The sequence below is a fragment of the Engystomops pustulosus genome, chromosome 6 (assembly GCF_040894005.1).
Source record: "Engystomops pustulosus chromosome 6, aEngPut4.maternal, whole genome shotgun sequence".
Classification (NCBI taxonomy): Eukaryota; Metazoa; Chordata; class Amphibia; order Anura; family Leptodactylidae; genus Engystomops; species Engystomops pustulosus.
In genome coordinates this window covers 10,500,308-10,527,950 of record NC_092416.1, presented here as the reverse complement: position 1 = coordinate 10,527,950, position 27,643 = coordinate 10,500,308, and the positions used below count along the sequence as shown (strand labels likewise).

General features: G+C 41.9%; 1 protein-coding gene across 2 annotated transcripts; it reads right to left on the bottom strand.

Moving 5' to 3' along the window:
* Nucleotides 1-450: 450 nt before the first annotated feature.
* Nucleotides 451-27,260, bottom strand: LOC140134563 (sialic acid-binding Ig-like lectin 16). Of its 2 annotated transcripts, XM_072154963.1 has the most exons (13): nt 27,151-27,260; nt 22,178-22,296; nt 20,487-20,834; nt 16,985-17,278; nt 16,081-16,110; nt 15,694-15,744; nt 13,121-13,369; nt 12,185-12,226; nt 9,923-10,165; nt 8,464-8,748; nt 2,870-2,969; nt 1,439-1,529; nt 452-717 (listed from the first exon to the last, which is right to left on the bottom strand). In XM_072154963.1, exons 2-13 carry the CDS (start codon nt 22,251-22,253, stop codon nt 553-555), a joined length of 1,974 nt encoding a protein of 657 aa, XP_072011064.1. In that variant the 5' UTR covers nt 22,254-22,296; nt 27,151-27,260; the 3' UTR covers nt 452-552. The 2 variants fall into 2 exon arrangements, with proteins under 2 accessions (XP_072011065.1, XP_072011064.1); XM_072154964.1 differs by lacking the exons at nt 15,694-15,744; nt 16,081-16,110 and having other exon boundaries at nt 451-717.
* Nucleotides 27,261-27,643: the final 383 nt, after the last annotated feature.

The following is a 27,643-nucleotide window of genomic DNA, read 5'->3' as shown; positions in this document are numbered from 1 at the left end:
ATACAGGATGTAACTCAGGATCAGTACAGGATAAGTAATGTCATGTATGTACACAGTGACTGCACCAGCAGCAGAATAGTGAGTGCAGCTCTGGAGTATAATACAGGATGTAACTCAGGATCAGTACAGGATAAGTAATGTCATGTATGTACACAGTGACTGCACCAGCAGCAGAATAGTGAGTGCAGCTCTGGGGTATAATACAGGATGTAACTCAGGATCAGTACAGGATAAGTAATGTCATGTATGTACACAGTGACTGCACCAGCAGCAGAATAGTGAGTGCAGCTCTGGGGTATAATACAGGATGTAACTCAGGATCAGTACAGGATAAGTAATGCCATGTGTGTACACAGTGACTGCACCAGCAGCAGAATAGTTTATTTATTACATAAAGAATAATATACAATATAAATTAGGAATAAGAAATAGTCTCATATTACACAGTAATAATTATAAAGACTTTCCATCCAATAACAATAGGAATTCTTCATCCTGTAACAGCAAATACTAAATCTATTTGCCCAAAGCTAATGTATATCATAAAATAATCTACTTCCTTATTTCTGCGTATTCAATTTCAGTGTTTTCTGGAACTTTTTCAGGTTTATTTTTAACAAAATTGATGCTTGCATAGTGCAGATCCTCAACATTCATATAGACAGAGGCGTCGCTCTCCGGTAGCGGCTGGGGCCCATTCTCCGTATTAGCGTTCTCCTACAATACATACAAGGTGCACATGAAATTACTGCTCAGGCATCATGTGACATAATATAGATCACATGTATTCTTAAAGGGGTTGTCTAAGACAACCAAACTCTCGGAGATTAATTAATTTGTGTCTACACATATAGATTTACACATCTCACCAGAGCTGGGACTGTTTATAGTGTGACTGATTCAGAAATATTGTAGGTTTGTCCATTGCATGACAAATGGTGATGAGCTAATTTGGAGTGTTCGCCACCCCCAGAGGACCGGTGAGCAGCCAATCAAGCAGCTTGCAGCCCCTGAACAACCATAACCATGTCCTCTCTGGGAGCATGACATGTGACTTTACAGTATAAGAACAGGGTCAAATGCCCAGATGCCATTACACACAGGAGACAGAGCCAGGGAGAGGTTGCTGCTTTTCATAGGGTCAGTCAGCTAGGCAGGGGCTTCTCAAATATCAACAACTGCCTTTTTCAGGGCACTTAGGTAGTGAAAAAAAGGCGGCTGTGAGTAGGCACAAGTGTAAATCTGTAATAATTGCCCTTTTGTGGGCACTGTGAAGATCTGCATTGGGCTGCTATAGTGTGCGGGTGTTCCCAGTGCTGGTTCTATAGACAGTGACATGTATGTGGGGGTGTTTCCAGTGCTGGTTCTATAGAAAGTGCTGCCCTTTTGCTCCCCCCTCCCCCTCCCGGCTTTGTTATTACCCATCAGTTCCACTTACATAGAGGGGCCGCTCTGAGTTGGTGTAAATCACACTGAAGTCTTCACTATTTATCTCCTTCTTGCCTTCCGCTGTTTTTGACACTCTCTTCCTAAAAAAGAAACAGACACCGTTATTAAGAAAAATGTTGGTTTTTAAAAAATTTCGAACGGAACGAAACTGTAACTCTAATGGAACTAGCAGCGGCTCGGGCCAAGCTTTCGGTAAGGAAGAATAGTTGATACGGAAATATTTATACATATAGTTGGTTTGTCAACTTTTTGTTATTTTATAGAAAACAGAAGTTTCTGAACTGTAGGGTCCAGGTACTAAACCCCCCACCCCCAAAATAAATGGGCAGATACAGTATGTTATGCGGAGTACACTAAACTCCTAGAAACCCTAAGGAGGACAGTGATCTAGCAAAACATGTAGGAGGAGTTAGGTCTAGATTTAAAAATCTCCTTCCATGTACCTTAATCGGCTACATAAAGTATACAGTTTACATCTGAGCTATAAGTATGCAATACATTTCACTTAATCCTGTATGAATCATAGGATTCATCTGTGAAGTATTGTTATATGTATTATGAAAATTTTTTTAACTTTTATATGCTTGCTAAATGCTGAAAACTATGAGGACGCTCAACTGTGGATGAAGATTGATAACAGTGTGATAACACAATCCTGTGCAGAGAAGAATGTGAGCTTTGGCTGATTTACTATACCACCCACTCCAAGGAGAACAGAGCCTTTGTTCCTGCGATGCCTATGTTAAAATTTACTAACCAATGAACTATGGACATTTTTTCTTATCTTTAACTAACCAAGCCCAGGTCCGGACCCACTGAAAGTTATGTATAATCCTCTGTGACACAAATAAAGCATCTCACATCTGCCTAGCCTTTCTTGGCATCACTTCACAGAGATTGAGATATTATACCATACTTTGTCTTGGTTTGATTTCTTTGAGCTCATTCTGTGAATTTTATTAGTCATTAGAGAACCTGAGGTTGTGTGAACAGGGGCAGACCTTGACACATTGATGACATTACTATAAGTGACTTTAGAGTCATCCACTACCACTGAGGACATTGGACATTAGGACTAGAAGGAAGCTGCAATATTTAAGATGGAGAAAACAGATGAAGGTGAATAGTAATAGAGAAGGGAGACCTCAAGTCAATTCACAAGAAGGTGTCAAAGGAGGTGCAAAAGCAGAATTGTCAAACAAGCAAATAGCAAAACAACCAGATAACACAGTAATAGTCAAGGATCCAGATAAAGACAATCTCTAGCATAGAAATGCAGCCCCAGAATTGTTTTATAGTAGGATGATGGGATAGTTGAAAAAAGAGAAGAAACAGCCACTAAATAGGGGTGGAACCTTAAAACAACAGAACAGGACAAATATTTTACAGTATAGCAGTAAAAGTTAAATACAGAACTTACCTTCGGAGATAAAATGAGACCAAGAAGCCTCCAATAAGAAGCAACGCGACAACAACACAGCAGCTGGCAGCAATGATTGCAACGCTGAGGCCTGACTGATCTGGGGGAAAAACAATTAGGTACTGGATTACTTATCGAAACAGCATCACTTACCTACAGATTGTCCACTCATAGACATTTGACCCCTCACGTGGACACTGCCGTATCTCTAGTAAGTTCTGTGACAGTTTCTTAGTATAATTTCATCTACAGAAATAGTCCTTATGATTACATATATTTCATTGGTGGGTCACCCAGAAAAATGTTGAAACCAATAAAAATTGGGTAGAAAATTGAAAAAAAAAAATCTAAATTCTAGTTGAATAAAAATTGACATAGACACAAACAACAATCTAACAGAAATCAGATATTTAAACACAGAAATGATGTATAACACCTTAATGACTGATGTATTATTGGGTTTTTGCAGGGGCTATTCAAGGTACAACTGATGCAACACCCTTCTACGACGCCACATCAAAAGAAGATTGCAGGACATTGCGTCCTGTTGGTGCCTCGACACGAACACCTGGGGTCAGAAACCCTTTGATCCCAGGTGTTTAACCCCTTAGACACTGTGGCCAATCATGGACAGTGGTGTCTAAGTGGGTGCAGAGGCAGTGAGCATCAGAACCCAGAGCAGCGATTGTGGGATGTCAATGACATCACAGGCATCCAAGGGGTCCTCTGACGGACACCTAGGCTGCCTGTAGTATCTTTCTATTAGGCCATGAAAGAGGTATAGCATAAACTATACCTACAATTTGACTTCAATAGTTGTGCAGCACATTATAAAAGAAATCTCCTGTCAGTGCCCCCTTGTGGGTCATAGTAATAAAAAAAAAAAAGTTAATAAAAAAAATTAAAAAGCAGTAACACAAAAAAAAAAAAATTGCCCAGCCCTTTAAAAATAAATAAGCAAAATCACACACATTTTGTACTATATTTTGTACATATTTTGTACATTTTTATACCACACCCAGGCTAAAAATCCTTAATAGTATCCATCTCGGACAACAAAAAAGTTTATTAGGTAAATGATGCCCAATGTCACGGGTGCCCCTGCGATCCATGGTGCACCTGTGCTCCGCTGTGTGCTGCCAATGTCCCCGCTTCCCACATGTCGGTACTTACCTCTCCTGGCTCCTGATGGCTCTGTCGCGGCCGCAGGTATGCTTGCTGATCAGGCCGCGCGCGCCGAATCTTTAAGAATTTATTGACGCTGGCATTCCTGGCTCTGCTATATAACCTGGCGACTCCCAGCATCCCCTGCCGGATCTTCAGGTCATTCTGCTTAGGAGAAAGCCTCCTTAGCATTTCCAGACGCCTCCAAGTTTCCTGAGCGTTTCCAGGCGACTTCGAGTTTCCTGAGCGTTTCCGGTCGCCTTCGAGTTTCCTGAACGTTTCCAGATGCCACCGAGTTTCCTGAGCGTTTCCAGATGCCTCCAAGTTTCCTGAGCATTTCCAGACACCTCCGAGTTTCCTGAGCAATTCCAGACGCCTCCGAGTTTCCTGAGCATTTCCAGACGCCTCCGAGTTTCCTGAGCATTTCCAGACGCCTCTGAGTACCTGTGGTATTCCTGTGGTGTTCCCGTGTTCCTGTGGTGGTCCCGTGTTCCTGTGGTAATCCTGTAATCTTGTGGCGGTCCTGTAATCCTGTGGTGGACCTGTATCCCAGCAGTCCTGCCAGCCGTCCTTCCGAGGTCCTGCCAGCCATCCTTCCTAGGTCCTGCCAGCCGTCCTTCCTAGGTCCTGCCATCCTGAGGTCCTGCCTTCCCGAGGTCCTGCCATCCCATGGTCCTGACTTCCTGTGGTCCTGCCTTCCCTGTGTCCCTACCTTGGCTGCCACCACGTGCCTAGCCGCACCCGTGGAGCGACCTGGTAGCGGCTAGTATCGTTTTCCCCCACGGTGATCCAGGGAGTCCACAGACTAGCTTCAGAGACTCTTCCCGCACCCCAGTGTGTGACACCCGAATTCATGTTCTTTAATCTTCCATCACACAAAAAAAAATTATATTAAACACAACTAAAAAGCTTTTTCAACCCCAAATGGGAACAGATAGAAACTGCAGGTCTTTATGTAAAATGTAAGCAGTCATCAAGCCACGTTGACAAAAACTTTCAAAAGTTACTTGGGAAGCAAATACAGAAAAGGCTTTTTTTTCCAAAAAGATCATTTAAAAAAAAAAAAACCTATAAATGTGATATTTCTGTGTGCATATTGGCCCAGAGAAAAAAAGTGTTTGCATTATTTAGATTCCTCAGTAAATTAAAAAGCTCATTAGTATGAAACCTCAAATTATGCTATTAAAAATTACATTTTGTCACAAAAAAAACAAGTCCCCGTCTAGCTAATAAAAAAGTCATAGCTTCAAGGCAGAAGATGAAAAAAACTGAAAAATAGTCAGGGCATTAAGGTGGAAAACAGTTGGGGACATATTGGGTCAGATTTACTTATCCAGTCCAGTTGCGATCCAGCGGCGGGTTCTCCGACGCTGATTCGGGTCCGCCCGTGATTCACTAAAGGTTCGTGCGCCGATATCCACTAGGTGTCGCTGCTGCGCCGAGGTCCGCTGGAGTTCACTGGAGTTCAAATTCTATTTCTTGGTGCAGGTAAGTGCATGTCAAGCGCATATTTTTCTTAAAAAATGCAGCAATTTTTCCGAATCCGTCGGGTTTTCTGACGGCCACGCCCCCCATTTCCGTTGCATACATGCCTTCGCCGCAGCGGCAAAATCCGATCGAGTGTGCCAAAAACTCGGGGCAATTCGGCGCAAATCGGAAAAATTCGGGAGACCCGATGAAAAAAACGATTCGGGCCCCTAGTAAATGACCCCCATTGGGATAAAAGATGGATACTATATGAATCCACTATATGAGGGTATTATAACTACAACTGCCCACTAAGTGACAGTATCGTATAACAAAATACACATAAACCTGAGCCCGGTAATGGGAAAGCCGACTGCTACCACTACTCACGTATAGTATATAGGGCCACATTTATCACTTTTGTGCGCCTAAGTGTAGTAGTTGCGCCTAAATTCGGGCGCACTGTTTTGCTAGAATTATCACAAGCTACAACCATCGGTGATAAGTATATTTTCTGCCTCTTATTAATCACTTCAGTTTAGGCACAGTTTAGGCGCAGTGTTAGATTCGGGCACTTACATGTCATCCTGCTACAAGCTCCTCTCTGCTTCTCCCACAGCCCAGAATGAAGATAACACTCACAGCAGCACCCAGGTGTGTGACACCCTGCACCCAGTGACCTCCTCAGCAGCACCCAGGTGTGTGACACCCAGCACCCAGTGATGTCCTCAGCAGCACCCAGGTGTGTGACACCCAGCACCCAGTGACCTCCTCAGCAGGGGCTTCTCCTGGAGGGGATCCCCCAGTGCTGGTCTCCTGCTGCACCCCTGTAATCCTGCACAATATCCCCCTCAGACACTGTGCAGAATTACATGGGGGACACTTGTTTGTAGTATCTGCAACATTCTGCAAGCTTCTGCAAACTTGTGCAAACTTCTCTTGCTCTTGCTGTGAGCTCAGGTTTTGCAGAATATTTTGTAAATAGAAAGTGATGAACTGTAAATAGTCTGCAGCTCCTGTCTGCAGTGTATGTAATGTATCTATTATATGTTCCAGTGTCTGCAGTGTATGTAATGTATCTATTATATGTTCTAGTGTCTGCAATGTATCTAATGTATCTATTATATGTTCCAGTGTCTGTAATGTATCTAATGTATCTATTATATGTTCTAGTGTCTGCAATGTATCTAATGTATCTATTATATGTTCTAGTGTCTGGCTGAGCTTTGCTGCTAGAAATGAGCTCTTCTGCAAAGGGGCTCAGTGCTTTCTTCTCAGATAACGCCACCTGGAGTGTTTTTGCGCCCGTTTTTGCGCCTAAATGCAAAAGTCGCACGTGATGAATATCATTAGGTGCAGCAAAACATCTGGAATTGAACGATTGATGAGGGAAAGCTGGTTATTTTAGCTGCGCGGCTAATTTGACGTTTAATCGCAAAAATGGCGCAAAAACGGTGCGCCTAAACGAAAAGGCGCAAAAACAACAGAAAAAACAAGTGATAAATGTGGCCCATAGTATATATAGCAATAGTTACACGGAGCAGAATGTCTAATGTAACAGGTGACAAGCTGCATCCACTGATAACTTACCCAAATAGCAGTACAGTACGAGCCTGCACCCCTTTTATTAGTATTAAGTCACAAAAACAAAAATTTGAAGTTCCAAAAGATATAAGTTTTAAAGAAATGAGCACTTAAGTACAAACCACTCTCTTACTTTTGGATAACCCTGAAAATACTGTGAAATTAAGTGAAAACAAATTTTTTTAAAAAAAGGTTAAAAATACTGGTTAATAAAAACTAAAGCTCCCCCCCCCCCCATCCCTTCTCTATAAAAAGCAATAAATAAAAGTATCGGACATTTAGATGCTATTATAAAGGGTTCTTTACCAGCAATATATATACATTGATACATCTGGATTTTTTGGGACACCGATTCTTTATTTGATTTTTTAAATTTTTTTAACAATTTCTTTTTATTCACTGACTATTTTTCAGACCCCCTGGGGTATTTTATTTTTAGGTTATCTGATCGATCCTACCATATACTACAGTAGAGCAGCATATGGTGTTTTTCACATCATTTCTGTGGCAATGTGCCACCTTGTACACACTCCGTGGATTGTCGCTCCCCGTGACATCATCGGGGATCAACGATCACAGCTAAGATGGCAGCGGCATATAAAGGGTTAATTTAAAGCGGCATATAAAGGGTCGGTTCGCAATCGGTTCCATGCAGCAAATATTCCGCTCTGTATGGAGAGGGTTTCAACGTAATTTTATGCTGCTCGGTGGCAAGGGGTTAAAAAAAAGATCATTTTTGAAATAAGTTTTATTTTTCAAAAAGTAGTGAAATTTTTTTTTGGATTCTATAAACCACAGGTGGGGTGCAGAAGCCCTGATAAATACCCCCCAACATCTTTAGAGGAAATCTACCATTAAAGTCAAGCATCATAATCCAGGGACCTTACTCATAGACCCTGGCACCGTGACTGTGGTAATCTTCTTACATTTGTTATCCATGACCTCCTTCCTCCTTCCTTTTACAATTATGCTAATGAGTCCAAAGGGCTATGGGCGTGTTACAGAAGCCCTCTGTGCTCCGGCTTCACAACCTGTTGCTACAGAGAAACAGCAGGTCTCCGTCTCTCCCTACCGCCTGCACTTCCTGTAATTCACAGCCTGGGAGGGGATCATTAGCATAATTCTGAAAGTTGATTTTATAAAGAAGGAAGTCATAAATGACAAATATAAGAAAATGACCACAGTCCCGGTGCCTGGATCTATGAATAATGTCCCTGGTTTAGCAGGATGGATTTTGATTGTAACTACAACTTGTTCTGATAAAAAAAAACAAGCTCTTAAAAGGTGAAGAGGACAAGCTACCTTTTTTTTATTAAATTGTGAAAAAAAATAATAAAACCTGTAAATAAATAAAAAAAAATACAGAAACTGATACTTACTGTAATCCATCACCACCAGGTCCAGTCTTCCCTGCTTGTTGGAGCTCATGCAATGGATAACCCGGTAATTCATGGATTTGAAGGTCAGCGTGCTATTGGTCTGTGAGTTTATCGTCGTAGTGAAAATATTAAGATGATCGTCCTTGTGGTTGGAAGGAAATAATTTCTCATCAATATTCCATTCAATATCCGCAGTTGGAAATGACTGGATTATACAGGTACAAGCAGTGAGGCCTCCGTGATCCCGGCAGCCGGAGTCTTTCCCTGTAACTGTCCTGGGTTTATCTGCAAAATATTTATAGAAAAAAATTGTAGATGGCATAAAAGTTACATTTCAAGGGCTAATTTTAATCTTTTTATAAGGGAAATCACAAGAATCATTTCCTGATTGGTTATTATTGGGGATTTCACTCCTATCGGTCTCATCATCGAGGGTCCCTCAAGTCAAATTCCGAATATTCATCTGACATAATATTATAACATGTTTTACCACTTTGTATATATTTTCTAATTGTTGGCGCCATTTAAATGGAGGCTGTCCTGAAAAATATGGCTTTGGATAGACAGGACATCCTAAATGGGGTGGCACCTGGATCAACATCAGCTATTTTAGCAGTCATAACCATCGGGCATTTCTATCCATGCCCCTTTGCTGGCTAAAAGTGGTAGTTATAGCAGCAGCTCGGATAGAAGTGAAAGGCATCTGTGATTGGAGTTACAACTTTCAGTCAGTTGCCCGGAACTAGAGATGAGTGGACCTGATGGGCGGTTCAGCGTTCCGATTCGGCCACCTGACCTGAATATATTGCCAGATTGGTGACCAAACAGTCAATCTGGCAAACTGACACCTCTAGCAACTAGCCATGGCTATTGTGACACCCCTTGGCCATCGCTGGTAGCTAGGGACATCAGTTTGCCGGATTGGCCGTTTTGGCACATAGACAATTAGACAACTGCTTCACGACATGTTACGATGAGTTGAACATCTAAGTTTTGCATGGGCCAAGTGAACAGAGGGCAGAGAGCGGAAGTATTTGGATTCATAATCCATTTAGTGGTTGAAAGTCATAGTTACAATTTACCTCCCACTACACGAGACACAAATACACTAATATAAAAAAATACTAAATACCAAAAATTTGGTAGAAGAGAAGTTGAACTGAAGTTGAACAAATTACAACCTCTCCTGGGGTTCAAAGTTTCCTATTACCTTTTCAGCTGGAAAAAAATCTCGTTTTGGGTACAAATAGACGGAGAGACCAGGAAGCGGCTGTGACGTGGTTGAGATGGTCAAATATAGTCAAATAATATTAATGTAATGTGATTAATAATAATGTAATTATTATTAAGTAACAGTTTTGTTATGAATTATGGTCACATTATGGTTTGCCTCATCACATCTGCCTCTAGTTGTCATGATAGAATTTTCTAAATCAAAAATGTTCGTATTTCGACTTACAGGTCACTCTGATGTTGACTGAAGACTTTGACTCCCCATATTTATTATTGGCCACACACGTGAACTCTCCTTCATCCCTCAGAGATATATTGCGAAGGGTGAGGAGACCATTGGCCACACTTTGGGTAGTGTCGGATTTGACCCAGGACAGGGAAGCTTCCGGGAGGCTTCTTGCTGTGCAGAGTAAGGAGAAGGTGGAGTTCTCCGTGACGTAGACCTCATACTCCGTGTGGATAGTACAATCTGGGGTTAAGTCAAATAAATTAGTAAATTCACACCTAAAGCAAGTTACAATTTTGATCATTATTATTCTTTTTTATTTATCAAACATTGTCCCAGATTTATCAAAAGTGATAAAAACTGCCTTAGTGCAGTCTGCTTTACAATGTGAATGCTTGTCCGGATTATTCAATACTGGTGCACGGTCTTCAATTATCTGATGCACCTTTTTTTTTTTTTGGTGCACCCTCAATATACTGTGTGTGACACAATTGTGTTGGGTCGCTGTAATAAATGTGTGTTGCAGACTCCGGCTAAGCACTAACAGGTGCACATTTTTCTGGCACGGATGTGCCAGCAGATTACACGTTCTTCCGAGTGCAAAGTCAGACAGAAAACTGGCACAGCCAGTTAATTCTATCTGGACCATTATCTCGGGACAAATCTTGGAAACATTGGTGGAGGTTTAGCATCACCACTACTAGTGTACCGGCTTATGTTGAAATCCCCGCCCTTCCAGTGCCAACAGATACATCAAGAGGCTTAGGCCTCCTGATGCGTCCGATGGGGCAGCCACATAGAGTATGTTTCTACATCATGTCTTACCTGGTGTAGAAATATGCCAGAGCCTGCAACTTGTTCAACTCCAGCACCGGATGAGCCCCCTACATGCTCCTCCAGGGCCCCTTTGCATGGAGATGGTGTAAAGAGGGTAATATACTCAAGTATAAGCCAACCAAAATATAAGCCGAGGCCCCTAATTTTACCACAAAAACCTGGAAAAACCTATTGACTCGAGTACAAGCCAAGGGTGGGAAATGCATTGGTCACAGCCTCCCCATTATATAGCCTGCCTGACCCTGACCCATAGTATATAGCCAGCACCTGCCCCCCAGTATATAGCCTGCCAGCCCATATCCCCCAGTATATAGCCAGCCTCCTGCCCAAGTATATAGCCAGTAGTGAGAGAAGTCGGAAAGGTGAGTTTTGATATATTTTTTTTACTCAAATATGAGTTTAGGTTTTCAGCAAATTTTTTGTGCTGAAAAACTAGGCTTATACTTGAGTATATATGGTAATTGCAACACCTGGCAGTTCATGAGGTATTGCAATAATTTCAGTTCTTCTAAGCCAGTCTTCTGGCATAGAAACCCTGAAAAATGTCCAACAGTAAGTCCATACAGAAGCCAAAATAAACCACAAAGTAAGGACCAGCTAAAATGATTCCAACTTATTCGGTAACTGGAGGTGTAACGTAACAGAAAATCTAAATGACCCAATCTGCCATACAGTATGTACTAACACAGTTTTCCTCGGTGGTGAATGGACTTTTGGCCACATTTACACTCAAGGGCTTGAGGTCGACCATTGATTTGACACTTCACATATCTCTGTCTGAACAATGGTCATTCCTTTCCTTGGCAGAAGACAGTGTTAGACTGGACAGGCTTCTTGTATATAGTGATTCATATGGCAATATATAGACTAAGCCCAAAAATTTTACTGTCCATAATTTATACTACCAGGGAAAAACACAGAACATGTTTCCAAGCAACAGAAAGCCAATTCCACAAATATGATTACAAATATCTGAAAATGCATAAAAATAAACAAAAATAATTTAAAACACTAAAATAATCTAAAGCACGAGTTACCCGTAGTGCAATATTTTATATTAATATATTTTATTTAAAAGAAAGTATGAAGCATGAGAAGAAAGATAATAAATAAAATAATATTATAAATAATATAAAACACAAAATAACTTAAAGCACAAAATAATATACGGTGCTAATTTATCTTGAGAACAATAAATAATCTATATAGCAATAGAAACTATTGCACTAGAGATATAAGAAAAAAATATTTTGAGAATAATCTGCAATAATAATAATCTTATTAAAGCAAATTAATTTTATAACACAAAATCACCTGTTGTATAAAATAAATAAAAGTACAGCACAAAAATAATGTACAGCATCACCTAGTGATATACAATACGGCAGAAGTTATCTATGGTTATAATTGTAGTTATTGTTGTACCTTTAGATGTCGCACAGGTTATATCTGGACTTCTTGGGGCATCTGAAAAAATGATCTAGATTAATATTTTAAGATCTATAGAAAGAATGGAAAGGAAGTAATAGAGTAGTCAATGTATCCACGCTATCTACATGACTGGTTAAGAGGGTTCGTGCCATTCATTGCAGTTAGTCCAAGTGTGATCCAGAGATGCCAGTGCGGAGCACCAGGGGGTGAGACAAGAATGGACAAGGACAGCCCAAGGTCAGGGCAGGTGAAGTACAAACAGCCAGCTTTCAGCCTGTGGTCAGGATGGGAAATTGTATTTCGGTGACAGGTCAAGCCAGGTCATTACCAGAAGTCTGAGAATACCAGGAAAGCAAATTAGAAACACTGTACACAAAGGGGCAGATTTACTTACACGTCCCGTCACGATCCCCAAGGTGCGTTGTCCGACGGGGATTCGGAGCTGCCGTGATTCACTAAGAGCATGCGCCCAATTTCCTGCATGTGTTGCTTCCCCCGCTGAGGTCCTCCAGAGTTTACCATCTTCTTCCTGCTGCATGTCTTTTGACACAATTGGAATTTTAAATTCTGGGGTTTGTCCGAATCAGTCGGGTTGTTCGACGGCCACGCCCCCCTATTCGTGTCGTATGAAAGCCGAAAATATTCGGGAAACCCGACGGAAATGCGGCCCCTTAGACGGACCCTTAGTAAATGTGCCCCAAAGTGTTTGCATGTGGTTGGCTATAGACACGTTACATTACACTTGGGTGCACCGGTTCTTTCCCAGTCTAGAGCCAGCAGGAGCAACATTTCCTAACCCAGTAGGTCTCTCACTGGAGAAAGTAACCTTCAGCGTAATCACAAACGATACACAATGATAAGGAATGAATTCCCAGAGCTGGTCCTTAATATTGAAATCAATGTTCCTCAAGTTTCCGAGGGTCTACTTACAGTGAATGATTATTTCGATGGTTTTGTTGGAAGTCCCATGCTCATTCTGTCCCATACACCGGTATATCCCAGCATCCCTCAGTCTGGCTCCGCTAAGACCATAGATGAGTGATCTGCCAATAGTTGGTCCCTTTATAACTTCATCTTCCATAAACCAAGTGATTTCGGCTAATGGGTTGCTGTCCACGGCACAGGTCATCACCTGGTTGTCTCCTTCTTTGATTGTAAAAGTGTTTTCTCCTGCCGTGGCTTAAAAAATTTAAATCAGAGGAAATTAACAAAAAAAGAGGATCTGATGATAACATTATTATAAATGTATAGGTTTTCGGGACAACATTGATAGGCTCAGATCCCGACTCATCTTCTTTAAAGGGTATAGGGCATAAATATATTATCAATATTACAGTTCTTTAAAAAAACCTTTAAAGGGAACCTGTCAGTGGAAAATAAATCAATAACCCACTACCAGTATGTTGTGAAGAAGCTTAAGACCTTTCAGCTTATGCTTCTTTAATGGCCCAGAAAATCAACTTTGTAGTGAGATGTATTTGGTTGTATAAAGTCATGAAGGCGGAGCGTTTGGCGCTGAAGTCAAGCTCTCTGCACATCAGGAAGCCCCTCTGTTGTAATTGATGGCATTCACCAGACTTAAGAAAAGCTGATTAGTAATGTCCTCAGGCACAGGGATGTCAACTACAGTGTGCTTTCTTCAGTAAAGAGAGCTTGACTTCAGTGTTAAACTCTTTACCTACTTGACTTTATACAACCAATTTTCATCAAATGGGGTCACCATTTTAGATTGCATATCAGTGCTCCTTATGACAGTATAGAGGGCCGACAATCAGTTGTCATGATAATCTGGAGTCTCCTAGGCCTGTCGTGAAGCCTATTCTCTAACAGTCTGACAGAGACAGTATTGCAGTGTATTGTAGGAGTGATTAGACCACCTAGGGTTAACAAGGTTGGCCACTTTTCAATAGATCAGTTCCATTAGACATGACTCTGCATTTATAAGTGCCTGTGTCTTTGCCTCCTTTGAGAGCTTCAGCCTTTCCCTATTCTCACCATACTGCCCTATGCATATATACACAACTCCCTGTCTCTTATCCCTTCAGTCCGCTCTAATGGCGTCACCCACATCTCACTGACACAGAAAGATGGGAGGGGAAGGGAGCAGGAAGAGTCATAATCTCCTGCTGCAGATCCCTTATATTAATCAGAGCTCAGACATGTAAACAAAGATCCCCGGAGAGTTTTCAGACAGCACTAAAATAAGTAGCAAGACCGCTGAATCACTTAATGAGAAGTAATAGTTCTCCTTATGGAGACAGCCAATTAAGGCCACCATGTATGTGTGTGGGGTCTTATAGCCATGGATGCTCCACTAGGGGGATTCTTGGAAAATATGCAGTTTACCAGGATGGGATTATGAAAACCATGCCTCTTTTAGCTACCTTATAAGGGAGCTCTCTTGACAACAAGCATGACCTACAAGAGGCCTTATGACATCATGCGGGATTTAAACCAAACCAGTATATCTATTCCAGAAGGAACAGACTCCCAACTGTAGACATCGCTGTTTTGACCTGACTGGGTCTCCTCAGTTCGGGTTAAGGAACTGGTTTGACTGGCTGAGAGGCTTGTGACTAGGGTTGAGAAGTAAGAATTCTCCATATGGAAACTGCCAATTAAGGCCACCATGTAGGCGTGTAGGGTCTTATAGCCATGGATGCTGGGAAAATATGCTAAGTTTTCCATGATGGGAAACTAGTGGAGCATCCATGGCTATAAGATGTCACACGCCTACATGGTGGCCTTAATTTGCAGTCTCCGTAAGGAGAGCTCTTACTTCTCGACCCTAGTCACAAGCCTCTCACCCAGCCAAACCAGTTCCCTATGCTGTACTGAGGAGACCCAATCAGGTGAAAACAGTGCTGTCTACAGCTGGGAGTTTGTTCCTTCTGGAATAGATATACTGGTTTGGTTTTAATCCTGCATCATATCATAAGGCCTCTTGTAGTTCATGCTTGATGTCAAGGGAACCGCCCTACAAGGTAACTAAAAGAGGCATGGCTTTCCTTATCACATCTTGGAAAAATTAGCATATTTTTCCAGAATTTTATACAAAATCTCCTATATGTCCCAAATTTATGTGAATGAATTTGTTGGCTTGTGTTACACAGCTTAGTGCACTGAAGTATGAAAAAGTTTGGGCACGTCGGAATATGGAGAAAGGGAATTATTTATTTCGTACTAAAGATTTTAATTTAAAAGTAAATAAAACCTATATACATGCAGTGTCTCTATGATCTTACCAACACAAGGAATAAAGGGGAGGTGTCAGAAAGCAGAGCGGAATCGGTAAAAACAAAGCCCTCAAGAAAATGGAGCAAGTGCGAGTTTTGTCAATTTCACCACATTTGGAAATTGTTTTTCAACTTTCCAGTACATAGGATGAAATATTAAATATTGTCACTAGAAAGTACAATTTATTACGCTAAAAACCAGCCCCAATACATCTCTGTACACAATAAAATAATAAAAAATTATTTTAAAAATGTTTAAAAAATTACATGGTGAGTCCGGAGGTCCTGGCTGGGGTGGAAAGGACTTGATGCGGGATTCTAGGGGAAAGAAAAAAAAATTAAGAAGTTGAAATTAAGGTTCCATAGACCCATCCAATGTCCAGTGCACCCCTCTCTCATCTGACATAGAAGGTAGTTGCAGGAGAAATTTTTGGCTTGCAGAAGGGAGCTGTTATATTTCTAAGTTCTGGTTCCTCCACCACCTCCAGCCCAAAAATTAGTGACTCATTCTAAAATTCAAAATGTTTCCCTGCAGTGGCCACTACAGGGGACATGTAGTATTACATGGTGGCCATTCAACTATAGACATTGCTTCAGGCTACAGGATGATATAATATGACACCACCCACAGAAATTTGTGTAGGATCTTGTTACCTCCTAAGGTGATGATGACATCGGGAGGATCTGAAAAAATTAAAATAATTTTTGTATGATTGAGTAGATATATATATGAGGTCCTGCTTACATGGCTACTATTACGCCCGACTTCTCGGCTGGAAACAGGAGGTACAATTACAGCAAGTTTCTTAAATGTACTCAGGATAACAAAATAATACATTCTCTGATTCACTGCATTATCATATAGCATTTCACAGATACAATTCCAACCTGTCACTATCAGTCCTGGTGTTTACAATACTGGTTGCCCTGGATCTGACTGACTATGGTCGGATTCTTCTCATTTATAGCTTCTCTTGTCTGCACACTGCAGAGCTCTTTGCTTTCTGCCCCTTCTCTCTGCTTTACAAGAGCAGCTCACACGCAGGCACCCAGCATGCAGAGACTTACTCTACAAGCTACAAGCAAGAAAGGTCTTTATCTGAGGGAGGCATATAGCAGAGCTGAGAGTGTCATTGTGTGTTATATCCATCTCATGTATCTCATTATAATCCTGGATCGCTCATCTCTGATCTGTCTCATGTCTCTTTTTCTATGTGTCAGATACTAATAGAATATACAGAAGGTAAATGAAAGTGTAGCTAATCCCTGGACCCTGGTGATCTAAGCACATTGTCAACACACAACATCTCACAGAACAGAGGGATCATGAAGTGTCTGCTCAGAGAAACCCTGCCCACACTCAGTAATAGGAGCTAAAACAGTAATAAAGTGTAAAGTAAGGCTTAAAAATGAGCTTTATTGGGTAAACATCACTAGGGGATTCAAATTTGAGAACTTTCTTTCATGGGCAAACCCCGTTAACTAGACTATGTCTGGTCAATGTCATGACTTATCCCATGACGTCGGACTTCATATCCTACAGGGTAATGAGACTTACATTCAACATTTAGGCTGACCATGTGTTTGGTCACACTCGTGTATTGGAGAAAGGCCACTTCACAGGTCAGCGAGGATTGGTCGTCATCCCTTGAAGGCGTGAATGTAAAGTTGGAGTAGTATACGCTGGTGTAATTTGGGTACGGATGCAAAAAATTCTTAGTTTCTCCATATTTTCCATTCCATGTGATATCGGGAGGAGTACCAGCACATATTCCAGGACTTCTGCAGGTTATCGTGGACTGTTTCCCAGCAATCAACTTCCCCTGAAATATCTCAGGTCTGTCTGTTAATTCTAAAAAGCAGAAGTATATGTTTACACACTGGCTTGTAATATATGAGACCATATGCTAGAAACTTTGATGAATCACTCCTCACAGCGAGTAGCCACTACGATGACTCGAATAGTACAACTGCTCTACTGGTGGCTACTCTACTGCTGATACATACATACTGATCTATCACTGCTACTACTCTATTGTTCTTACTAATTTGTGACCACTAATATTACTACTACCACAATGACTGCTAATAATTCTCCTGCAACTAATACTAGTATCACTGCTTCTTGAAGAATCACTCCTGACATTGTGTAGCCACTACTATGACTCGATTACTACACTACTGATAATAGCACCACCCGGTGCTTCTCTACTGCTACTAATACTGATACATATAATGATCCACTACTACTACGCTATTGTTTTTACTAATATGTGACTACTACTATTGCTACTACCACTACAATGACTGCTAATAATTCTCCTGGACTTAATACTACTAGTATCACTGCTTCTTGAAGAATCACTCCTTACGTTGTGTAGCCACTACGATGACTCGCTTACTGCTCTACTGATAGAAGCACCACTGGTGGCTACTCTACTGCTACTAATACTGACATGCAACATCCCCCACCGGGGCCTAGCCTTTTCTTGGGGGGCCTGGAGACAGCCGAGGCCCAGAATACCTGAGTGGCTGGCGGTTGCGGCCTAGGCACGCTAGTGTCACGGTTCTTGGTGTGGGGACCGGGGGGCTGTCCTACAGCCTGGCAGGTCTCCAGCAGGGTGGTGTTGGCAAGAAATAATGAGGGAGAGACTGTTATAGTGGTTCTCCCTGGGGCAACCCTTTGGGGTTTGGAGTATGAGTCCCTGTGTAGTGGATAGGGTGCCCTTGATGGAGACAGCCGTAGTAGCAGGGACCAGACGGAGGCAGACGTTGAACAAAAGTAACTTACAGTTCTTTATTGGAACCGGCAGGAACAGTAGGTAACGTGCCTTGACAAAGGTAGAATGCTGGGGCTGCAGTTGGAGATGGAACCACAGGAATGGATCTCCAGCCTGGATGCAAGGGCAGGCTGGGAGGTAGCTGTGTCCTAGTAGGATGCTTCAGCTTGTCCTGGGTTGCTTCAGATATCACCCTTGAAGGTAGGATGATACCCCTTTCTCTCACTAACTAGCTCTGCAGAGCTCCTCAGGCAGGGAGCTGAGCTCTGGCTGCACTCTGACCAACTGGTCTGATCTGGTCCCCTCACTATACTAACTACAACTGAACTCATCTGGACTGAGCTTGCCTCAGCTAACTGAGCTCTTCTCAGTCTCTAATCCACTAACTCTAGAACTTTCCTGACCAGGGGTTTTATTACTCCCACTGGTCAGGTGGGGGTCCCTCCTCCAATCGCATCGAAGCTCGCAGATACAGGATTATAACACATGTGATTGGTCAACACAGATTACATCACATAAAGAATTAACTCCTGCCTTACCAGGAAGACTCTACCACTGCAGTCTTCCCCTGTTTTATGTAGTGACCTGCTGTGGGGTTGATCAGACCCTACACAGGCTGCAAGCTACATGGTGGGACGTATTCGCAACAACCACTCTGCCTTGCATCGGAAGGGGTGTTGCAGATACATATACTGATCTATCTCTACTACTGTATTGTTCTTACTAATTTGTGACCACTACTATTGCTACTACCACTACAATGACTGCTAATAGTTATCCTGCAACTAATACTAGTATCACTGCTTCTTGATGAATCACTCCTTACATTGTGTAGCCACAACTATGACTCGATTACTGCTCTATTGATAATACCATCACTGATGGCTACTCTTGTTACTAATACTGATACATATACTGATCTATCTCCACAAATAGGCTTCTCTACTATTACTACTTATCTGTGACAACTACTATTACTGATACTACTATAATTACTCTACTGCTAATAATACTACTGCACCTAATGCTATCATCACTGATTTTTATACTTCTACTAGTCTACAGTTAGTACAACTACAACATCTACTCTAATAGTACAACAACTACAACATCTACTCTAACAGTACAACAACTACACCATCTACTCTAACAGTACAACAACTACAACATCTTCTCTAACAGTACAACAACTACAACATCTACTCTAATAGTACAACAACTACAACATCTACTCTAACAGTACAACAACTACAACATCTACTCTAATACTACAACAACTACAACATCTACTCTAACAGTACAACAACTACACCATCTACTCTAATAGTACAACAACTACAACATCTACTCTAATAGTACAACAACTACATCATCTACTCTAATAGTACAACAACTACAACATCTACTCTAATAGTACAACAACTACACCATCTACTCTAACAGTACAACAACTACAACATCTACTCTAATAGTACAACTACAACATCTACTCTAATAGTACAACAACTACAACATCTACTCTAATACTACAACAACTACAACATCTACTCTAACAGTACAACAACTACAACATCTACTCTAATAGTACAACAACTACAACATCTACTCTAATAGTACAACAACTACAACATCTACTCTAATAGTACAACAACTACAACATCTACTCTAATAGTACAACAACTACAACATCTACTCTAATAGTACAACTACAACATCTACTCTAATAGTACAACAACTACAACATCTACTCTAATAGTACAACAACTACAACATCTACTCTAACAGTACAATAACTACACCATCTACTCTAACAGTACAATAACTACACCATCTACTCTAATAGAACAACAACTACAACATCTACTCTAACAGTACAACTACAACATCTACTCTAATAGTACAACAACTACACCATCTACTCTAATAGTACAACAACTACAACATCTACTCTAACAGTACAATAACTACACCATCTACTCTAATAGTACAACAACTACAACATCTACTCTAATAGTACAACAACTACACCATCTACTCTAACAGTACAACATCTACTCTAATAGTACAACAACTACACCATCTACTCTAACAGTACAACAACTACACCATCTACTCTAATAGTACAACAACTACAACATCTACTCTAATAGTACAACAACTACAACATCTACTCTAACAGTACAACAACTACACCATCTACTCTATGACTACAGTCTAATGGAACATGGAAACGTTTCAGTCACATTTCGGAATGTTTGGTAATCTCTCTCTTCCACTTACCTGTCACTATCAGGAAGGGTAAGGTCTTATAATTGTACAGAGTTTTAGGATCTATGAGTCGGAATTGATAAGAGTTTTGATCACTTTTCTGGACATCATTAATAAACAAGGAGCAGTCTCTTTCTGGGATTTTTCCAGTAAAAAACATTCTCTTCCTTGGGTCGTCTTTACTGGAGGTCATGAGGTTCTGAACCGCTCTTGGTCTGTACCAGTGTCCTTCAGCCGTTTGGCTCACCGGGGAATGTGTCGGCACAGTGAAGGAGCATGGGATGTGAACGCAGAGTCCCTCTTGTGCTGTGACATAACTGGGTACATCTATTACATAGTCGCTATCGTTACAGCCAAAACCTGACGAGAGAAAGATCATCAATTATCGGTAATTCCAAAAAAAGTGACGAGACTGTGGCCACAGTGCAAAAACCAAAACCAAGACCAATATGTGTCATTTATACAACTTCTGGCCACTCATATAGAACTGTCTTTGGGTTAGGGTTAGGGTTCAACTCCTCAAGTTTCAGGATTTTGACCCGGGTCGTAGGACATATGGGGCACTCACTTTTACTCTCTAAGAGAGTGCGGTAGCTGAGTGCTGTGGTCTACAACGTCTGGCCCTCCTATAGACAGTGGATAAGGCTGCAGGATGTCTGTTTGACCCTTTGCTCAACTCATGAGTGAGAACAGGACCCCTGTGTTTTGTGAACGATGATGGTCCCTGTAGTTGGACCCCAACAATTGTTATCCCATACCCAGGCCATAGATGACAACCATAAAACCTGGTACAACCCCCTTTGAGCCCAGGGGATTTAATACTAAGTTGCTCATTCTTAAAATCATATTTTTTAGGTGTTTTTATAAAAGAACTGTTAGAAATACGTTGATAACTATCCCATAATCACTTCTTAGTATGTAGACAGTCACCACTAGAGGGAGCTCCATTAAACTCAAGATAAAGCAAAAAAAAGAATGTCTGTATTCAACTCTTCCTAGTAGAATCTGTTGGAAATTGCAGCAATACATGTCAGGGTCTACTTCCTTGGGGTGGATGGAGGGTGGCGTCAAAGAGACCCAGTCCTACATGGAGAACATTTCAAGCATGAAATAGTTTTACGAAGTGTCATACTGGGGAACTAAACAGGGAGTCCTCCGCCATGCCAGATATTATTCTACACTTTCGTAGACCTGGATTTGAAGTTGAGGTCTTCATCTTTCTCCCTTTCCTACTGACGCAATAATTTCCAAGCATTTGGCTACATTTGCTCCTACAGCTTTGCCCGACCCAGCCAGTGCACTCAAGTATGGTGAGATACAGGACCAAGTGCATTGGTGTCAATTTTTTGAGATACAACAGTGGAATGTCGACAGTAGTCCAAAACGTCCATAGACTCATGCGTTCTGAGTTTGTCACTAGCTCCTGAGACCTGTTGTGCATGGTCAAATTTTGAAGATCTAAAGGGCTACATTGGTCAAATGTCTCCCTATTAATGGGTGAAAAGTCACATGTAGATAACTCCCTTGAGCCCAAAATCAAACTGGTTAGATGACACCGGACTAGCCGGGACCTTTAAATGGTGCCCAAGACATCGAGAAAAATTATAGTCAGAGATTGCTGGGGGGAAGCTCTTGGACCAGGACATATGGAGGATCTCATGGGAAACCAAATAGTAGTTTTATATTACTTGTATTACACTTACCCCATAGTTGGAGGATCAGGATAGTAAGAGCCAAAGAATATCTTGGGTTATATAAGATCATCCTGAGCCCCAGCATTGATCAGTCCACATTCACTGGAGCTTCATCTGGTCAAACATCACTAGAGTAAAATAAAGATATCAATCCGAATCAGATATAATAACGTAAGGAGACATAAAATAATAACATAAAATGTCAAAATAAGCATAAGGAGACATGGAATGGGACAGTCATTCATCCCTAGTAGTAATAGGAGGGCACACTGCCCCCCGGTGGTGTGATGATGTGGGGGCTATGATATAACACAGTCACCTTTAGTATAGATAGGAGGACAGATTGCCCCCGTCTGGTGTGATGAGGTGAGGGCCATGGCATAGGACAGTCAGTAAGCTTTAGTAGTGATAGGAGGACACCCTGCCCCGTACTGGTGTAATGATGTGGGGGCCATGGTATAGGACAGTCACCCCTCGGAGTGATAGGAGGACACACTGCCTCCTGCTAGTGTGATGATGTGGGGCCATGGCATAGCAGTCAGTCACTCCTAAAAGTCATAGGGGGACACACAGCTCCCTGCTAGTGTGATGATGTGAGGTGCCATGACATAGGACAGTCATCCTTAGTAGTGATAGGAGGACACACTGCCCCCTGCTGGTGTGATGATGTGAGGTGCCATGGCATAGGACAGTCACCCCTAGTAGTGATAGGAGGACACACTGCCCCCTGCTGGTGTGATGATGTGAGGGCCATGGTATAGGGCAGTCACCCATAGTAGTGATAGGAGGACACACTGCCCCTGCTGGTGTGATGATGTAAGGAGCCATGACATAGGACAGTCAGTCATTCTTAGTAATATGAGGGGCACTGAAATCTCAGACTTTGCCTCCCATGACCAGGCTGCATGTTCCTCCCACACAGCCGGGGTTTCCCAGTAATGTCTTCCCCAGATAATCACAAGATCGTCTGGTCTCTATTTACATGCAGGGACAGCAGCTTCACCAGACTATGAGTGTCCCCCGCTCCAACATGTGTGTGAATTGTGCCATAAGATACCGTACAGAACCGGTGTCCCCCATTCCCAGACTTTCGTTATCTTGTATCTGGGCTACAGGCGCCAGCAGGGTCCTAGAGTCTCCTTTCTATTGTACAGATTTCCCAATAAACTTCTGCTTTCACTTCTGTTTCCAAAAATAATGATTATGTCTTATCTTATCATCACAGAAAAAGTCCCATCCACTTACATCAACTCCTTAATGGTGCAAGATACATTTTAACATTGAGTGTATATTGACCTACTATAGCTATATAATATATACTATATATACTGTAAATCAAGCTGTAACATGGTAAGGGCTTCAAGGGGTTAAAGGAAATCCCCCATAAAAATCCATCCTGATAAACCAGGGACACTTCCAGGCACCGAAACTGTGGAAATCTTCTCATATCTGTTATCCATGGTCTCCTTCCTTCTAAAATCAACTTTTACAATTACACTAATGAGCCTGAAAGGCTCCTGGGGATGTTACAAAAAGCCCTCCATGCCACCGCTTCACAGGCTGTTACACTGTGCAGGAGCACTACCCCCTCACCGACTGTGGGAGGAAGAGCTGAGGGTGCAGATGGAAGACATTCTCCTGCTCAGTGTAACAGCCTGTGATGCTACACCCCGGGGGGGGAAGGGAAGTGATGGTGACACCCACAAGAGCCCTTCTGGCTGATTAGCATAATTGTAAAAGTTGATGTTAGAAGGGAGGAGGCCATGGGTAACAGATATAAGAAGATACCACAGTCCCGGTGCCTGGATCTATGAGTAATGTCCCCGGTTTATCAGGATGGATGTTGATGGTAATTTCCTTTAAGGATACAATTGCAAAAGATATTAAGTATAAATCCTGTAATGAATGATACGTGTTCTGGTCAGGGGTCGGAGGAGGACTCTGTACATTATGTGCTGCTGATACCTCTGATCCCTCGCAGGAGAGAAGGAAGTGAACTTACAGCAATAGTGAAAAGTAATACTGTAATAGGATAATATGTCACCACAGTGACATGGAAACTCAGAGAGTTGCAGTCAAACAAGTTTATATTCAGCCTTGACCAGGTGAATCCTCCGGTGGCCCCCAGACCCGGTATCAGTGGTTTATGACATGTGACATGCACCGTAATTTATACGAATCTTATCAGTGTTTCATCCTTTCTACACATTTATATAATAATATGGTCCCCAGAGATACGAGAGACTAAACCAAAGGCCAGAGCTTGTCAGCAGGTTACTGACAGGGATCCCAGGATCATAATAGTTTGAAGCAAGGGCTACCGGTAGGTAGTACTGAATAGATATTGGGCCTCATTTACTTACCCGGTCCTGTCGCGATCCAGTGGTGTGTTCTCCGACGAGGATTCGGGTCTTCTGGTGATTCACTAAGGTCGTGCGCCTGATGTCCACCAGGTGTCGCTGCTGCGCCGAGGTCCGCCGGAGTTCACCATCCTATTCCTGGTGCATGTGAGTTTGTGTCAATCGACACATTTTTTTTTTTTTAAATACCACGGTTTATCCGAATCCGTCGGGTTTTCCGATGGCCACGCCCGCCGATTTCCATCGCATGCAACCCGGCGATGCGACACAATCCGATCGCGTGTCCCAAAAACCCGGGGCAATTCGGCGCAAAACGGTAATTTTCGGGAAACCTGACATAGATGAGCGATTCGGGCCCTTAGTAAATGAGCCCCACTGTGTCAGCTATGTGTTTTGAATTTACGACTTTGCACTTTTCCTGGTGAGACCTCGGCATCGCCGTCCGAATTTGTTTCCCATCTCTAAAATTTCCAGTTTATCAAATGTTTTTAAAGGGAAGAATAGAATCAAACACAAAATAAACTCAGACCAATCAGACCCCTTAGCACGTTAGGGGCTCCTAAAAACATCAATGAAATAAATAGAAAAAAAATTTTACAAAAATTGACAAATTCTAATGACATCCCCTTTAACTAAAACTCACATGTAATTAAACCACTAAAACTATAAAAAGTTACGTATCGTCACATAAAAACAATTATCCCATATGGTGAGTGTAAAAATGTCCAAATCACTGCTTTCCAAAAAAATTGTCAAAGGTCCTTAAAATGGGATAAAAAGAAAAATGACACCGTACACCGCTCTGTAGACAAGTATGAAGAAGTATTGAGTGCACAATATGGCAATTTTTAAAAAAGTTGTACAATTTTTTACAAGTGTTAAAATTTGGTATCTAGGTGACCATGCTGACCCAAAGAATAAAGGGACGACACGTCTGGGGACGGCACAGTGAAAGCCGTAAAAACAAGGCCAACTACAAAATGGTACAATTTAATGGTCAATTTCATCACATTTTGGATTTTTTTTCCAGCTTCCCAATACATTGCCCGGAATATTAAATGGCGCCACCAATGGAGTATAAATTGTCAGATAACAAGCTCTCATATAAAGAACTAAAAGCAGAAACAGAAATGCACTTATAGGGTCAGCGACGTTCCATCAGTTCTGCTACCCGCCCCGATCAGCCATGTACGCTCTATCCTGCGGATAAAAGTGTCTATATCAGTGACATGGTAGCGCACACATCAATGCATTTTGGATAAGACAGGGTGCTCAAGCAGGGCACCACCCCGCGGTAAAAGCACCGTGGCTCTCCTAGATTTGGTAAAAATTGTGTTATTGTTATTTTATTTTAACAAAAGTGTAGCAATCCAAACAAATATGCAATGTCTCGGTCCTTGTGGGACCTTCATCAAATAGGGATTGCCCAGGAAAAGAGGTGTAGGAGCGGAGTATTACCCCTAGGATAGCAGAGGAGCAGGCGGTAATGGGGTGTGCACCACCAGAGAGGAGCCCTCTTTGGAACCTTCTTTTGTGTGTTCCTCTCTGGTGGTGCACACCCCATTACCTCCTGCTCCTCCACTATTCTAGGGGTATTACACTGCTCTTACACCTCTTTTCCTGGGCAATCCATCTATGATGAAGGTTCTTTAGAGCGTTCCTCTCTGGTGGTGCACACCCCATTACCTCCTGCTCCTCTGCTATCCTAGGGGTATTATACTGCTCCTGCACCTCTTTTTTTATGGGCAATCCGTCTATGATGAAGGTCCCACGAGGACCTAAATGTTGCATATTTGTTTGGATTGCTAAAACTTTGTAAAAATCTAATTAAAAGGACCAATTTTTTTGCCTAATCTGGTTGTGCTTTTTATCTACATTACAATGGGGTGAGGCCCTGCTTGAGCACCCCATCGGTTCCAAAACACAGTGACGTGTGCGCTACTGTGGCACCGTTACAGACACTCCTATAAGAGTTCTATCTATGTATAAATGTATCTGCAGGATGGAGCGTATATGTCTGATCCTGGCAGGGGGAGGAGGAGGCGGGGGGGCAGAGCGTATATGTCATGGTGGGCAGGGGGGAAGGTGGCAGCAGAATTGGCAATGCACATTTTGCCAGCCATCAGGATTCCTAGGTGTCACACTCCCAGTGACCGGGCACTTATCTACAGCCCTATAGAAAGGGGATGAATGTAAGGAAAATGTCAAGTTATAGGAAATCTACCACAAGGAAGAAGGATTTTCTTGAAGCTTCTTATGTCCTTATTTTTAAGAAAAAAGGGCTTTAAAAATTATGTAAATGAAGGGCCCCAGGCTCTATAAAAATCCTTTTTGTTTTTGTAAAAATCAGGGAATAAGAAGCTAAAAGAACAGCAGATCCTGCCAGAGGCGGCGCACACCAGTATGTCTGTGCTTGGTTTACAGTCCTTCATCCTGGTGGTAGATGTCCTTTAAAGGTGTTTTTTTTTATTGGATTCACTTAAGCAACAACAAACATAAAAAGTAAAAAAAAAATCAGCTAAAAATATCCATCACATATGCAGAGCATGAGAGCTAATACCCAGAAAATGCTCTAAAAATAGTAGAAATAAGAGAAATCTTCAATATCCTCGATCTCCTTACCTGAATTTGCTCAGATTCTGGAGAGATGTAGATGTGTTTCCTCCCTGCGTTGTCAGAGTCCGGGAGCTTCTGTCTTTCTGCTGAGATTACAGACACAAGTAATAACAGAACAAAAGCAGAAGTTCTACCGGAAAGAAAGAAAAAAAACAACAAAAAAAAAAGTCTTTCGTTCTAATGTTTCAGTGCAGGTATTAGTATTATCGCTTCTGGTCCCTCCCCCTGTTACCACAGCAAATCCTCTCACATACTTTATGCTTTATTGTTCTTTACATGAATCAGAAAATTCCAGAAAAGATCCCTAACTAAATCTCTACTACCTGCCCCTGGTGTCGATGGCTTCACGGAACTCTTCTGCAACGTGCGGGTAGAATTTGATCAAATCTCATTCACTTTGCGGCAACTGCCCCCAAATCTAGAGAGAAAATCTGCAACACTAATACAATAACACTCTACTGTACTAGAGAATATGTTACAGTACACCAGGCTTCTTTAT